The 15,013-nt window shown below is 51.3% G+C and overlaps 1 protein-coding gene across 1 annotated transcript; it reads left to right on the top strand.

Annotated features, from left to right (window-relative positions):
* The first annotated feature begins 13,337 nt into the window (after positions 1-13,337).
* LOC119106868 (neurogenic differentiation factor 1) lies at positions 13,338-14,607 on the top strand. Its single transcript, XM_037230204.1, has one exon. The coding sequence runs from the start codon at positions 13,597-13,599 to the stop codon at positions 14,056-14,058; it is 462 nt and encodes a 153-aa protein (XP_037086099.1). The 5' UTR covers positions 13,338-13,596; the 3' UTR covers positions 14,059-14,607.
* Positions 14,608-15,013: the final 406 nt, after the last annotated feature.

The raw sequence follows: 15,013 nt of genomic DNA, 5'->3' as shown, positions 1-15,013 counted from the left end.
CAAAGAGCCCCGTTTTGACCTCTCGTGAATCCCGCGTGCCAAAAAGAACTTCTACCCTACAGTTCTAACACTTTGTATGAAATACATATTTGCTCGCCATATCAGCGGCACGGCTCGTTTGGTGAAAACGTACGACACTGCCTTCAGTCCATTTCTGATAGCACCTTAGAATGAGCTGAGCTGGGCACTGACGTTCCCGTTGTTAAATCGCTCGAGTTTCCACTTTCCATCAAATCATGGTGTGCCCGATAGTCCGTTTAAAATTGTATAATTTTATCATCAGTCGTGCTCCCTCTGTTCCGTATACCTAGAAGAGTCCAAAGGTCTATGTAATTCTGAAGCCCCGGCTGTAATAAACTTGATTCGGGAATTCATGACCCCAGCCTCGTCCATCACGTGATGTCGGATAAAAAAACACGCAGCTCGTTTTGTTGTGTAATTTTGTGTGATTGATACGACACCTTAACGCTTCCAGAAAAGCAAATATTTACCCGGGTGAAGCGTGTTTTGTCTGCTCTGACCGATGACACCATTCGTGGCATTTGATAGCCTATTATTAACACTCCGCAGAATGAGATACTGAATGTGGGGATGATTGCCCGGGAGTAGAGGTCTGCTCTCTTCTAAAAGACCTGAAGTACCGCCACAATACGCCTCGTAGTCAAATATGCTCTATGCTTCACTGTTTGTAGGGCCGCTTAATAGTATCGCTACGGACATTATGTCAATATAGCACCTGTCTTGCATTAATGACCCATTTGATAAGCAAGGCTTACTACTGCAATCTGTGTACCATGCACATCAAGCACTGTCTCTAAGTTAAGCGCTTTGCTCCGACACTGAGGCCAGATTGGTCCCCATGCGTAATAAAACCCGTCGTTGGAGTCAACCTCGCCAGCCAGGCACATGTCAGTTGCGTGTCCCTCTCTTTACACCCCACAACGTGGAACTAGTCCCCATGGGGTCATACGCCACCTTGCCTGCGCATTCCTGCCGACGCCCCAGGGTCGGAAACCGCAGATCCTCGGAAACAAAAGGGCGCAGCCGAGGGCTCTCCCGTTCGCCCCGGGCTGTCCGAGTCTCCGGAGAGAGAGTTCCGGACCCACGCACTTTCCCCGGTCATCATCTTTAGCAAGCCGGCCGTCGGAGCGTCGGCCACACAGCCTGAAAGCCGGGGCCACCCCGAGTCCGCACGGTAAGCGCCCGACAATTAAAATACCGCTCCCGCGAATCCGCTCACCCACGCGCCGCCTGCGGCTTGGGTGCGCGCGCCGTGGCGCCCGAAGCCGGAGCCGCCCGCCGACGCGCCGGAGCGGGACGTGATATTGAACGTGTAAACAATTTGGGTCATTAGGAGACCTAAGAGACCATAATCACAGAGGATTCAGAGGCAGGAATGCGGTCTGGATTTCGGTAATGGTAGGCACCGACCGTGCTGGGATCGACGTGGTCGTGTTTGTCGTCGCACTCGGCAGACGGAGGCGGGAGTGACCTCAGAAAAGCCTCATGTCACTCCCATGTACCTTTGGTATCTGCTCACAACAGGTAGCTCTTCTGGGCGTAGATAGTAAATGTCTTTTGAAGGGCATATCTGTGTATCGTCCATTTCAATTATACTTCATTGCAGAGAGAAGTTCAATATTTTTGTCATCACCGAACGTAGACTACCTGGGATTCCGGCATATTTGTCGCAGTCAGTTGCAGACGTTCGTTGCGTTGCAACGCGGAAGAACCATGGACGTTGAACCTATGCCCTGACCCTCTTCCAACCCTTGAATCGTAAGGGAATATGGCGGGTGATAGGATCACAATCTGCGCCGGACATCAAAGAATGTGGCGCCTTAAGTCGCAAGCGATTTTAAAGTGGCATCAAACTGTCATCTGCTTCAGCCTCTATGGACCAAAGCGGCCTCTAATCAGCTGATTGTCGCCGACGTTGTGTGACAGCTGGCAGGGGCGTCACGAGCGACTGGAAAATGGGGAACCTCCTGTCCAGAGGCATTTTAAGGCATCCACACTACTGTCTCAACAGGGCACGGGAGGCACTCCCAAAACCTGACATAACCATGTTACCTTCTCTAGTATCGGCCCCCAGGCCCACTTCCTGAACACGCCTCTGCCTCTCCCCTGCACGCCGCCGTCTCTTTACCGGTGTCAACAGGCGCTATTATGGTCCGGAGCGGCGCGTCAAAGCGGGCCGCCGTCCAAAGAGGCTCCGGCGACACCAGGGCCGCTGTCACGACCCATTACCCCGCCGGAATGTCAGCGATGTGTGGCGCGGCACGGGCCAACTCGGCGCCCCCCGGCTAACTCGGCGCCCTCGGCCGACTCGGTGCCCCTCGGCCAACTCAGCATCCCTTTGGCCAACTCAGCACCACTCGGCCAATTTAGGTCAGGTTATTCCCTAAACCCCAGCTTGACCTCCCTTATCTCATAGACATCGTTACATCCGTGTCTGGAGAGGGCTGTGTGTGGCGTATGACAACCCTAATGCGAAAGCTGTGGGCAGCGACCCGGAAGTCGCCGAAAGTCCGACGCCGCAAGTGTCGGACTCGGGCAATTCTGACAACACTTCGACAAACACAAGTTGTTGTCGAGCGACAAGTGTTCGTCAACAGGTGCAAGACAACACTTCGATTCTGATCTGCACCCGCGATTCGATTCGATTCTGTTCTGCACCCGCGATTCGATTCGATTCTGATCTGCACCCGCGATTCGATTCCATTCCGATCTGCACACGCGATTCGATTCGATTTGGCTCTGCACCCGCGATTCGATTCGATTTGGCTCTGCAACTGTGCCCGGCGCGCGCGCATCAGCTTCAGCATGACTCTTGGGTCCTGCACGTGGCGCTGCTTATCTCTGGGGCATTCCGCAGAGCGGCTCTCTGGCTTTAACAGCTGTGTGCCGAGTGGGACAGCTGGCTAGCGGTCCGCATAATGGGCTGTAAAGCTCAGGACTTGGTAAAAAAGTGTTATTATTGGGAAGAATTCGGAATGTGTTGGACACGTCAGTTGTTAAGTGCGTTCGCGAGCGACATTACACCTATATAACATAGCACTGTTAGTCCTCCTTGTAGAATAGCCAGGAGAAAGAAGAGATAGATGCATTAATATCCAGCTACACGCCTTTGTCAAAACGACTATGAGCAGTATGCTCTTAGTCTGCCGAACCCACCCCATTTTTTACAAAAATTAATTGCGGGTTTGTTTAAGAAAGGCTTGAAAGATCGAGTGGGATCGACTGGCAATTTTGAATGTACTGCTCACAATCGTTTTGGCAAAGGCACGTAGTCGACATAGTCATACCTCTATCTCTCCCTTCTCCGGGTCATTCGACGAGCAATAGGGCTAACTGCACTGTCTTACGTTTTTTGTGCATTGGTTCGCGAGTAGGCCGTAGAGTACTTCTGGGTAGCGTGGCAGCGTCACGTGACGTGCTGGGGTCACGTGACATCCATCGAGAAGATTTAACGCCATGACTGGTGCATGGTTTGGTTTCGTCTTTGTGAGCTGTCGCCACAAGTAGTGGCTGCTGTGGCTTCCTCCGCGCCTGATGTTTAACAGCAATGTGATGTCCAGGAAAAGTTGAAGAAGCCTGGGTATAGAAGATAAACGGGAAGAATAGCCCACAGCGGCTTTAAGCCTTTTTATTCGAATCATGTCGGTGTTCCGGCAAGTTTCGTAATTGTTCGGTGTAGGTTAGGATTACACGCGTATGTTTACTATGAGCACATGCATGATCATGTTTATGAACACATGATGGTAGATCAGGTTTATGATCACAAGCCCCTGCTCAAATATCATCCACACATGAAAGTTTGGACCCACGGCATACCAACCCGGGAATTTAGACCATTGCAGGAGTATATGGTCACAAATAGTATGCAATTCGCAATCGATGCCAAAAACTTAGATAAGTAGCATACAATCCCGTTACTCGAGTAAGTCTTCGACAACGTGTAGTTATCAGATACGCGCGCAAAACGGCCGCTACAGCCGAAGCGCCCTAAACCCCAATGCCACTAATTCCTCGAAACCCAGCAGACAGCGTAACAGTACCGACGAACCAGGTTACGATCAGCTGCGCACCGTTTCCCACGCCCCTCCCCGCGCCCTCGGCCGGTGGCCGTTCCGCCGCGACCCCCCACACATCTGGGTCGGCGGCGCGGCGGCGGCCGCTTCCGAAGCGACCTCGGGGCAGCGCCCGCGGGCATGATTACGGAAGCGACGCCGGCGCCGGCGGCGGCGGCGGTGGATGGAGCTTGGGAGGGACGCGGCGGCCACTTCAGCCGGCGGTGGTGATTGGAAAGAAGGGAGAGGAGAGAGAGGGGTAGAGGGAGAGGACAGAGGGAACGGGTGGAGAGAGGGAAGACGATGCAGATGGCAAGGAGCGAGGGACAGAAGGGGGTAAGAGAGAAAGTTTAAACAAATGATGATGAAGATAACTTGCATTTTAGAGAAAACATAAGGTAAACGACAAGTGAAACATGAGAAAAATAGCGAGTCAAGAGAATGATTGATATAATTGTGCTATCACACGTTGCGTATTGACGTGGATGCTCATTATAACAATGCATGAACATAAACATGACGAACGCATTTAAATGTAAAGACTTCGTGACATGTCATGGCCACGTTATAAGCTCAGAGTGTCTGGACTATCTTTGTTTTATGGTTCTCTGACAAATCGTATCTCCGCAGTGCGTGGCGCCTTTACATTCCTCGTAAAAGCCCTCGCACGATATAGCTGTCATATGATAAGTGGAAGATAATGGCTCTCCGATCACGAAAATCATGATAATAATCGCCCAGAATGCAGCCTTTGGCCACTAACCGCACTTGGCTCACCCTGCATATCCCTTTAATTGGACGTCCCACGCTTTTTGTCGAGGAAGGTCGATGTTAAATATCGCGCGTTCCGAACGACAACTTCGGTAGTGCTTTTTGCAAGACTCACTCAGCGTTTTTCACGACGCTTGCAATCACAAAAGACGACCCGTCCCAGCTCCTTCACCTCCCCCCCCCCCCCTCTTCCCCGCGAGCTCCGAACACCGTCCCGAGACGGCCCGGTGGACTCACTAAAGGTGTCTCTTGCCAGCCGCCGTCACTTAGCGCACCTCCGGTAAACGGGTCGCGCGGTGTTTGAACAGAGCCAGCTGGACAGCCCCCGCAATTAGCTGGCAACGGCCCCAGCCAGCGGGCGCCACGGGGTCAGATTTAACGTGTGCCTGTTGAGGGAGGCCAATTAATGTGTCGCGCCGGCCACGAGATCACGGCGGGAGCGATCTCAATTGGCGGAGATCCGCCGCTCCAGGAGCACGCTCCGCAAGCAGCCCGCGCCGGGTTCAGCGACGGCTCAGTCATGTGCGCCCACGGTTCATGGCTCATGCGCAACCACGGTTCATGGTAAATGTGCATCCACGGTTCATGGTTCATGTGCATCCGCGGTTCGTGGTTCATGTGCACCCACAGTTCATGGTTCATGTGCATCCGCGGTTCGTGATTCATGTGCATCCGCGGTTCGTGGTTCATGTGCACCCACGGTTCATGGTTCATGTGCACCCACGGTGCATGGTTCATGTGCACCCACGGTGCATGGTTCATGTGCACCCACGGTTCATGGTTCATGTGCACCCACCTACATGCTCTCTGCATGTTTAACATTCGGCGGCCGCCTCCTCATAAATTTTGCATTCGCGGGCGATAGGCCTCCGCGTTGGCTTTCATTGAGCCTTAAACTGACTTAATGAAATAAGCTGCAAGTCATCCCATCCCTATCAAGGTAAAATCCTGCACTAAATGCTGACCCTCTATTTGAGTTAGCACCAACCTCCTTCCCTCCAACCTCCCTTACCCATCGGCGTGCTTCGTGGGTGAAAAATAGACAAGGTGAAACAGGCAAAACATATAGCAATTGCATAGCACGATTGGCCTATCAACAGACAAAATACAGCTGTGTAATGAAACCGCTAGCGATTACGCCACAGCATGCCCCATTAGTGGCTTATGTGTGATTCATTGGGACAAAACAACTTAGGCTGTCCAGGAAGGTAGCAAGCGAGATTTTGCAAAATTTTGAGGCGTAGAATGCTCTCGGCCTGAGCAGAAGGTCAGTGTCGATGACATCATGACGCTGAGACATTTTTGAGCGCTCTCTTTCCTCGAAACGCATGTGGCTTTCATCGAACCATCGCTTACTGCAGCTCACTTATGTTCCCTTGCTGCTGAAAATCATCGTCAGTCAGTTCTGCCTGTGCGGCATATCCTTTGATGATTGCTCGCAAACGACTCGCCATTTCGGTGATCTAGAGATCGGGTCTTTCGTGGTCTGCCAGACCAGACCAGGCCTTGTCTCGATAGTGACGAGTGTGCACTGAGATCTGGAATCCCAGAAACGGCATTTGTTTTTTCCCGACGAGAATGAGTATTTTGAGTTGACCTATTTGCAAACCGAGTACAGCTGTGTGGTAAAGCCCATGGCAATTATGTGACGACGGGTGTGAGAGCGACAACCATCCCCTTCACATTTACATCAATGCTATCGCCCTAGTGGTGCTGTTAAGATCTCGGAATCCCCTGGTAAAGAAGGCCAAATTATTCCGATCTTATTTTTCAAACTGTTCTTGGCTTGATTTGTTTCAATTCGTTTCCAACAAAATTGTTGAAATCTGGATAACTCTTACGTCATTGGCAGAGTCAGAGCAGCAAACTGCGTTTCCCGCGGGCCTTGAACCCAATGTTGTCCGCTTCAAGCAGCTCAGCTACCTCCTCCAAAGGCACGGGGCATATGGCACTCGGGACACCCACTCAAAATAACTACGGTCAAAATACTCACCAGCGGAATTTTGTAGCATGGAGTGACCAGTGACTAGTTGGGGACAATTCTCCCTGCGGCTGAATGTGAACTGCTTCGCCATGGGTGAGATCTGTAGGGCGGGCGGCGACTAAGCGCCATCTTGGGTGAGATAAACACTAGCGAGAGCCCAACTCGATCATCTTATCAACAATCATTGCATTGGCAAGCGTGGGCAAGGTGCCTTGGGTGGGGTATGCTCAAAGCGAGTCTGTCCTTGCCCATATTTCTACGTGCGCAACTAGGATCTTTAAGGGGATCTCGGCCCTCCCAATGAAATTGTATCCCAATCCAGATTTCGCAGTCAATGTTAGATTTCCGAAATATGAAGGGTCCCAAGACCCCAGGACCCCCTTCTTGGTTGCGCCTCTACATGCATCCAATCGGTGGCTAATCCAAACTGAGTCTGGATAAACCTGGCTTGCTCCACAAGCAGGCAAGCAAAACTAGCAACGTAAGCAACGATGGAATGTAGCACACGCAGTGTCCCCGAAAGCTCAACAATAACTTGGTTGGCATTATTGTTATGCGCCATGGGTATCCGCCGCGTTGGTATTCGTCGACGTTGCTCCCACCGGATGAATTCCGGCCTCAAATGATTTTCAGCAGCGAACGCCTCACAAAACGTTCTCGTGACTAGTCGCAACGGGCACCGCCGCTACCGGAGATTCCAATCTGCCGGCGGCACCTCCCAGGCGGAGGCTCCTGATCGGCGCCGGGCGCCGCGCGCCGCCGCCGGCCCCGGCTCTGGCCATCTGTCGCCAAAATTGCCCAAGCCACGGCTATTCGGCGTCCGCCAGTTGCGTCCCAGATGGCAGAGCTACGGGACACGATTCGGCCCCGCGGCTACGGCTTTGGCCGCCACAGTCGGAGCCGCGTTCGTCGCCTGCTCCAGCGCGCGGGTTCGATTTCTGACGGCGGGTACGGAGTGGAGCAGAAGTTGGCTCTGTGGTACGGCTCAAGCTTTCCTTACTTTGTAAGGATACGTACACCCTCCGTGATTCCGATTTTTAACTATCGGGCCAGCGAAAGGTGTAGAAAAGTCCTGCGCTTAACAAAACGCTGCTGTGCCCTTGTCACCAAGATTGTTCAGGGGCAGATCCGTCTGCGGTTTGGGGTTGGGTTTAGACTTCCTGTAGCTTAGGCGAAAATCGATCCCAAAAGATACTGGATTGAGAGTGCTGAGCCCAATGGACATGAGCCAGAAGTAGAAATTGACGGCTTCTTTTTTAAAAAGTAGACTAGTCACGCTCTCTCGGTTCCCATTTTTAAAGTACCTTGTTCCAGACCTACGTTATCGCAATAATGCAAAGCAAAGCAAAGCAAGCAAACGCGCCTCAGGACTAGCCCACTGAGTAATTCCACAGAAACTTTGTAAACTAGTCAGCTTTTTGCAAAAGAGCACAGTAAACGTCTCTATGTGGAAAGGGTATGCACTATGCCCACAAGCGCGTCACTACGTCCACAGCAAGCAGCATATTACACGGAATATCGCATTAGCTTCAGGCTTAGACTCCCTGCGTGGTTTGAGATAGACGAGGTGACCACAGGCGTGAAGATGCCGACTATCATCCTGCAGACGTGGTTTGAGATAGACGAGGTGACCACAGGCGTGAAGATACCGACTATCATCCTGCAGACGTGGTTTGAGATAGACGAGGTGACCACAGGCGTGAAGATACTGACTATCATCCTGCAGACGTGGTTTGAGATAGACGAGGTGACCACAGGCGTGAAGATACCGACTATCACCCTGCAGACGTGGCTTGAGATAGACGAGGTGACCACAGGCGTGAAGATACCGAGTATCATCCTGCCGATGATGTTCGAACATAACCGAGTGGAACCCAACACCTTTGGGAACGCACACAAATGATGTTGATCAATGCACTTAAAGTACTGTTTTTTTTCTCAGTCTGGTAGGCAGAGGTTCGCTGGTGAGGTTTTCACGCACCAGCCCGCAAATTGTATTGCCTGCAAACTGGCTGCCTCTGAATCTATCCAGCCTGGCATCTCCAGTCGAAGAAATTAATGAAACGAGATGAGGGGTGTAGTCTTACAAAATGAGATGATGAGGTCTGAGAAAGAAAAAAGTGTATACCTGTCACAAAAATGCGTCCCAAACCAGGTTTTTCTCCGACTTTGGCCCCATTTCTCTTCAAGGTTGGGAGGGAGAAAGCCCTTCCAACTAAATAGGAAGCCACACCCCTGATCATAGTGATTTATTTGTTAATGGCCACCAAGGCATTGAGAACAACGGAATATCTTGGGTTAATATCACTCACCATTGAGTGGACGGCACGCCGGTTCCGCTTCATGATGTCATCTCTCTCTCGGCTGATGTTGCCGTGCTGCATTTAAGACCGGTTTCGACAAAGGCCACATCAACCGTTCGTCGACCACTTGTCGGCGCACTAACGGGCTAGGCAGGATTGGGGTGATGCAGCGAATTGGCGATAGCACAGTCATCTACGTTGTGCAGTTGTTTCCACGCATTCTTCTGTTCCGGCCGCCGACATCCGGTATCAGTCTTAAAAGTCTCCGAATCGGGTGGGTTGATGGATTTCGCTCGGATGTGACAACAGGGTGAGCACGTTGATCTGCTCTATAGTCATTGGCAGTGCCCATTTGCTCTCCGACAACCGTAGTTGGCACTATGTGGACACCAGCTCGTCTAATATAATCTGGCTTTTACTCGCGTTTTGGACGCCTTTCGCAAGTTGCAAGCTTTACGTTTCTCACGTTAATCGAATGCGAAGATTGATTTTTGTTAATACTGGAAGTTGTAAGTTTTCACAAAAATCATGTCCGGTTAGACGGTCTGGCGCAAGCTCTTTAATTGCACGCGAAACTACATTACACAAATCGTGCTTCTTCCTCCTTAAGTCTGCATGAAGCTATGGTCAGCGAGTGGGAAATAAATAGCTTCCGGAAAACGTGGCAACCGAGCGTGCTAAAACTGAATTCTGTTTGCTGTTCGACGACGACACGGTAGGCCCTCTCCGTGAAGAGATACCTGTGGTTTGGGAAGTAGCGTCGTTCGGGGAACGCACCGGTGGCACAACGTGAGCGAATATGGCTTCTGCCCAAGCAGCGCTGCGCACAGCCGCGTATTGAGATACAACCACGGGTGCAACCGCCAGGTGGGCTGAGCAGAGAGGCATGTCCACCGTAATTTTCTTCGCCCCCTTCCCCTCCCAACCGTGCCCATACTCCGCACGTTTTTGTACGTTTTCTTGTTAAACACTGTTTAGGTCAGGTTTTTCCCGGATTCCAGCTTGATTCCTGATTTGTCTCCTCTTCAGATTGACTCCTGAAATCGTGATTATCTCCCTCAGTCCCTGAGACGTCGCTTCACGTATGGATGCAGCAACGGTACGGCCAAAGGTTTGCGACGGGAAAGCGACGAGCCGTATTTGTGACAGCGTTTTGAGGTTAAAGGTCGGAGGTCATATAGTCCGGAAGCGCCGTAATGTTGATAAGTTCGATCTTTACCGCAGTAAGCTCGGGCTGTATCCATCTACCAAGCCGTGTCCCCAGGTCCTCGGTCCTGCTGTAGGTGTCAATTCGATTTCTCCTACCAAAATTTGGGGAAATCTTTCAAGCCTCAGCACCATTGGGTTCCGTTAGTTCCAGTTAGTTTCAAGTTCCATTAGTGAAGTTCCGTTAGCTTCACTAATGGAACTTGAGTTCCTTAAGCTCAAGTATCCATTAGCATCAAGTTCCGGGTAGCTTCGCGTTCCATTAGTGAACTTCAAGCTAACCGGAACGGATGCTACCCCGACAACCAAAAAAACGGCAAAGATGGGATTTTTCACACACAGCCTTTTCGTTTCACCTGGAGAGGATCTACGCCGCATTATGGTTAGATGTCGCGACGGCGCTCCTTCCCATTGGGTGTTGCGTGGCGATCTGACTGACCTAGATTAACTCTCCACCAGTCCCGGCAGGGGCAAAGCTTTGGTCGGGCCCAGGGCTGTCTCTATCAAGGTCATGTCAAAGATGTCCTTGCGATTTACGCCGAAGTTCAGCACTGACTCTCCCTGTCTCGATACTGTTCGGAGGCTCGCTGTAATGGACCTTTTAGATTCTTGAAACAGGGGTAATGCCTAGCGATCGCTTTTAATAAACCTCGGCGGGGGGTATTGGGCACCCACAGCAGCGTGACTGTGAGATCAGTGATCAGTGACATCGTTTTGCGTAAAAATTTGGGATATTTCTTGAAGATCGATCATCAGTAATGCAAAACAATTGTGCTCTGGTTGCCGCATTGACGAAGCGGAATGGGAGTAAACCTGTCGGAGAACTACCGTTGAAAGGTGTGTAGATACGTTGTCGCTTGGGTGTTCCTATGACAAACAGGAAATCAGACCTTCAAAAGCTAGTGTTCAAGAAGCAAAAAAGACATCCGAAAGTAGCAGTATGCAGCGAAAGAAACTTGCAACACTAAATAAGCACCGACCTGCCATAAACGTTTTTGTGCTAAATTTCTCTGGAACGATCACAAGTGGTCGCTTAACACCAACAGCTTTCCAGGAGCTGAAAGGTTCGCAGCTTCGCGTTTTGTCATCGTCCGTGACGCTACCGACTAAAACACTGCCACAAAGATTTCACTGCCCAGCACCCGCCTATCACAGGGCCCAGGCCAAACAGGCCGGCAACACCTGGCATAATTACCACCGAGCGAAATAAAACGACTAACAAATATGGCATCAGCGAATCCAATGCACGTGAGCAGGCCACAAAAATATTCGCGTTTAGCTTAATCTTATGTTTGGTTGCGCCAGCCCATGAAGCAGATTATGATGAAGAAATAAACACGTTGGCAAAGTTTGAGTAGGTCAATGATATTTAAACATGCGTCATTCATGGGATGAAAATACGTATACTTCAGTAGAGCGCGGACTTGGGAGACAAGAAAAAATACTTAATTTGACCTTGGTTCAAAAGGAAATGACCTTGACCTTAGTCCTTGACCTCTGCTGTAGCTCAAAGTGCAAAATCCTGAAGGACGCGTATAGACGAGCAGACATCGTTTGAATCGACTAAATGTGTCTTGACTGGCAAACAGAAGATCACCTATCGCAGAATACTCACGTCCAAACCGTGACAAGCGTTCTTCACTTCAGTATCCCGACAAATCACCGCTCATTTAAAAAAAAACAATTGATGACATCAAAAAGATGTGAGGTGTGTGGCCGTGGTACGTGCGTAGCTGTATCATAGTTTAATTGAAATGTAAGCGGTCGTGTTGCATTTTCTGCATCGAGTGTCATGGTAGCCTCATGTGATATTTATGCAGATAGATCGGTACTAAGCGACCATCAATTTCTTAGGAACCGCAGGCTGATTGAGATGAGCACCTGAAAACTCTGCATCGTTTGATTTATTGGCTGGGCCATGTAGCACACGAAGCAAGGCACCCCACGAAGTGATTTATGTAGAAGACTAGCTGCGGACGTAGTTTCGCAAAATGGTTCAGGAATTCCCCCCCCCCCCCCCCTGATTGTGTTGTCTAGAGCAGTACTTTCCACTTATAAGTGTAACACTGTTCAAAGGTGAGCTTGCCCCGTCATATCTGATGCTTGCTTCAATATCTTCAAATCCGGAGCATTTCCTTAAAAACAATCAGAAGCGGAAACAATTAGTGCTACCCGATTTCCTGCTGGACAACCTGCTGCGTATCTGTGATCATTTAGAACAAAGCGGATTTCGCTCATGAAAGTCATATGCTACTTGCAAGCCTTCTTTGCATTAAGTCAGGAATTCACGTATTTATGTGTGTACGAAGGTTTGTCGAAAGCTTTGGAAATGCAGATTCGCACCTGATCGTTGCTCCCGCCAGCCGCACTTTTCTCACGCCGCATAACTGTAAAGTTTGGGCTTTAAAATAGGCCCCATAAAACAGCGCCATAGCATGTTTCTGGTGACGGGATGCTGACGCTAATGCGCCGATCCACTCATCATATTATATACCGCTTCATGCCCATAATCGAAACTAAACATCAAACATCAATCGGAAGTGAAGGCAAGCAGCGTATTAGCAGCGATAGCTAAACAACTATTGCAAAAGTAACAACACTCACTGTACTGCATTTTGGGCGCAGAAAATCGTTTCTTTAATTGTGTCTACAACCTGCTTGGTGATCCAACATGCAAAATAATAAAACTGAACAACTTTTCGGTAGACATATTTCTTTAAGCAGCTTTTTTGCTCACACCATCATTAAATCAGATTTTTGCATATTCTTATTGGTTCCCCGCTGCGCATATAAGCTAAGAGTATAAGCCTCCAGCAGTCCTAAACGTAGCCTCTCCGAGCGCATAAGACATGTCAGCCACGGTTTTACAGACTTCCCGGATTCCAAACGCACGTAGCTCCGCCCTCTGTGCCGTGATTGGTCGGTGGGCGGCACGTGACTGACCACCGCCAGCGCCTTCGACGCAGCGTCCAGCCGCAGGAGTCAGTGCTGCTTGGAGCAGCCGTGTGGAGGGTGTTGGTGCAGGGCGCTCCTCGCCGGGAGTTGCAGGTCACTGGAGTCAGCGTGAGGTCAAGAGAGGTCACGGCTCAAGTGTAGGGGTCAGACGCGAAACTCGACGGAGGTCAGCGTTTTTTTGTTTTGTTTTGTTTTTAATCGAGGCGGCAGGTGAAATCAAAACAGGCAACGGAGACGGACGCCGAAGGTCCTCCGAAGATTGGCAGAGGTCACTGAAGGTCACCGGAGGCCATCGCGGGTCGCCATGATCGACAGCGACCTCTTCAGCTCGTCGGGTAGCGAGAGCTCCGATTTCGGCACGTACAGCGAGACGCGGCCTCCACAAGCCAGCTACGACGGCAACTTCTTCGATCCGACTTCGAGCCTGGGGCTGCAGCAGCTGTCGTTCCTGCCGCCCGCCTTCTACTCGGAGGAGCCACCGCCGCAGTTCCAGTGCCACCCGATGCCGCAGGAGGCGCCGGAGCGCCGCAGGGCCGGCCGGAGGAGGAACCACAACCCGCCGGCGGTGGAGGTGGTGAAGAAGAGGAGGACGGCCGCCAACGCGCGGGAGAGGAGGAGGATGCACGGGCTGAACGACGCGTTCGAGAGGTTGAGGGAGGTGGTGCCCTGTCTGGGCAGCGACAAGAAGCTGTCCAAGTTCGAGACGCTGCAGATGGCGCAGACGTACATTTCGGCGCTGCAGGAGCTGCTGAAGAGAGGCAGCTAGCTCTTCCGCTGCGGCTCGCCGCGGCCGCGCGGTGCGGGGGGCGAGGTCGTTGGAGCCTGGAACTTGGGGTCTGTCTCGTGACGGACTGTACATACATGTCAGGACGCCTTGTGCAATGAACTTCGTGGCCGTTTGCGGCAGAATGGACGCGCGCATCTTGGGGGCGCGGTGCGAGGATGGGCTTGGCTTTAAACCACGGGAGATCCACTTTTTGAAGGACTCCCGTCTGGGTATCATGAACCCAGCTAAGTTGGGCTGGGCAGGATAGTGCTGACCGGGCGTGAGATTATTCTGTTATCGAATTGCGTGCCGTGCGAGTGACGTTGTTAATAGGTCGGGTAAGCTCTGGCAGTGTGCTCGAGGATAGATGACAAACAAAACTCAGATGATACTGCTATGTTCTGTGATAATACGCGTGTGTTTTTGACGGAATGGGTGTATAGTAATGTTGAGTGCCTTCATACGAAGTGCATATTTATATTTTGTTTTATTCGTGTAAATTTTGTCTATGGTGTATACCTACTGCTCAATACACTATGACCGCATTAATTTTGTTTTCCCGATTTCGGAATCCGCGCCAGGATAACTCGTGCTATCCCCACCCAAGGCGCCGCCTAGCGTCAAACTCCTGAACTGCATCCCTGGCACCGGTCATCTCCGACTGCAGAATACGGCATCGCGCAGTCCGATAAGTAGGGCATGATATGCACGATACGGCATCGTGCCCTGCGCACTGAAAGGAACATGCACGTGCACCCGACTGATCCGGCGTGGATACCCATCTCGCCGCCGTGACCTCAACCGGTCGGACCGGTGCTCCCTTCATGGCCGGGATCGCCGCTCGCCCCATTCGGGCAAGATGAAGTCTGGTATGGAACCTCGCCGCCGGTCAACCCACTGCCGCGGTCGCCGGTGATTGGCTGCGTAGCTATCGTCGCTGTGCAGGAAAGCTCAT

The sequence above is a fragment of the Pollicipes pollicipes genome, unplaced genomic scaffold (genome assembly GCF_011947565.3).
Source record: "Pollicipes pollicipes isolate AB1234 unplaced genomic scaffold, Ppol_2.1 Scaffold_6293;HRSCAF=7461_pilon_pilon_pilon, whole genome shotgun sequence".
NCBI lineage: Eukaryota > Metazoa > Arthropoda > Thecostraca > Pollicipedomorpha > Pollicipedidae > Pollicipes > Pollicipes pollicipes.
The sequence above is the reverse complement of the archived record's forward strand: the minus strand, read 5'-3'. Positions and strand labels throughout refer to the sequence as shown.

Coding starts and splice junctions, on each gene's coding strand:
- LOC119106868 (XM_037230204.1), top strand. CDS start 13,597: ATGATCGACAGCGACCTCTTCAGCTCGTCGGGTAGCGAGAGCTCCGAT.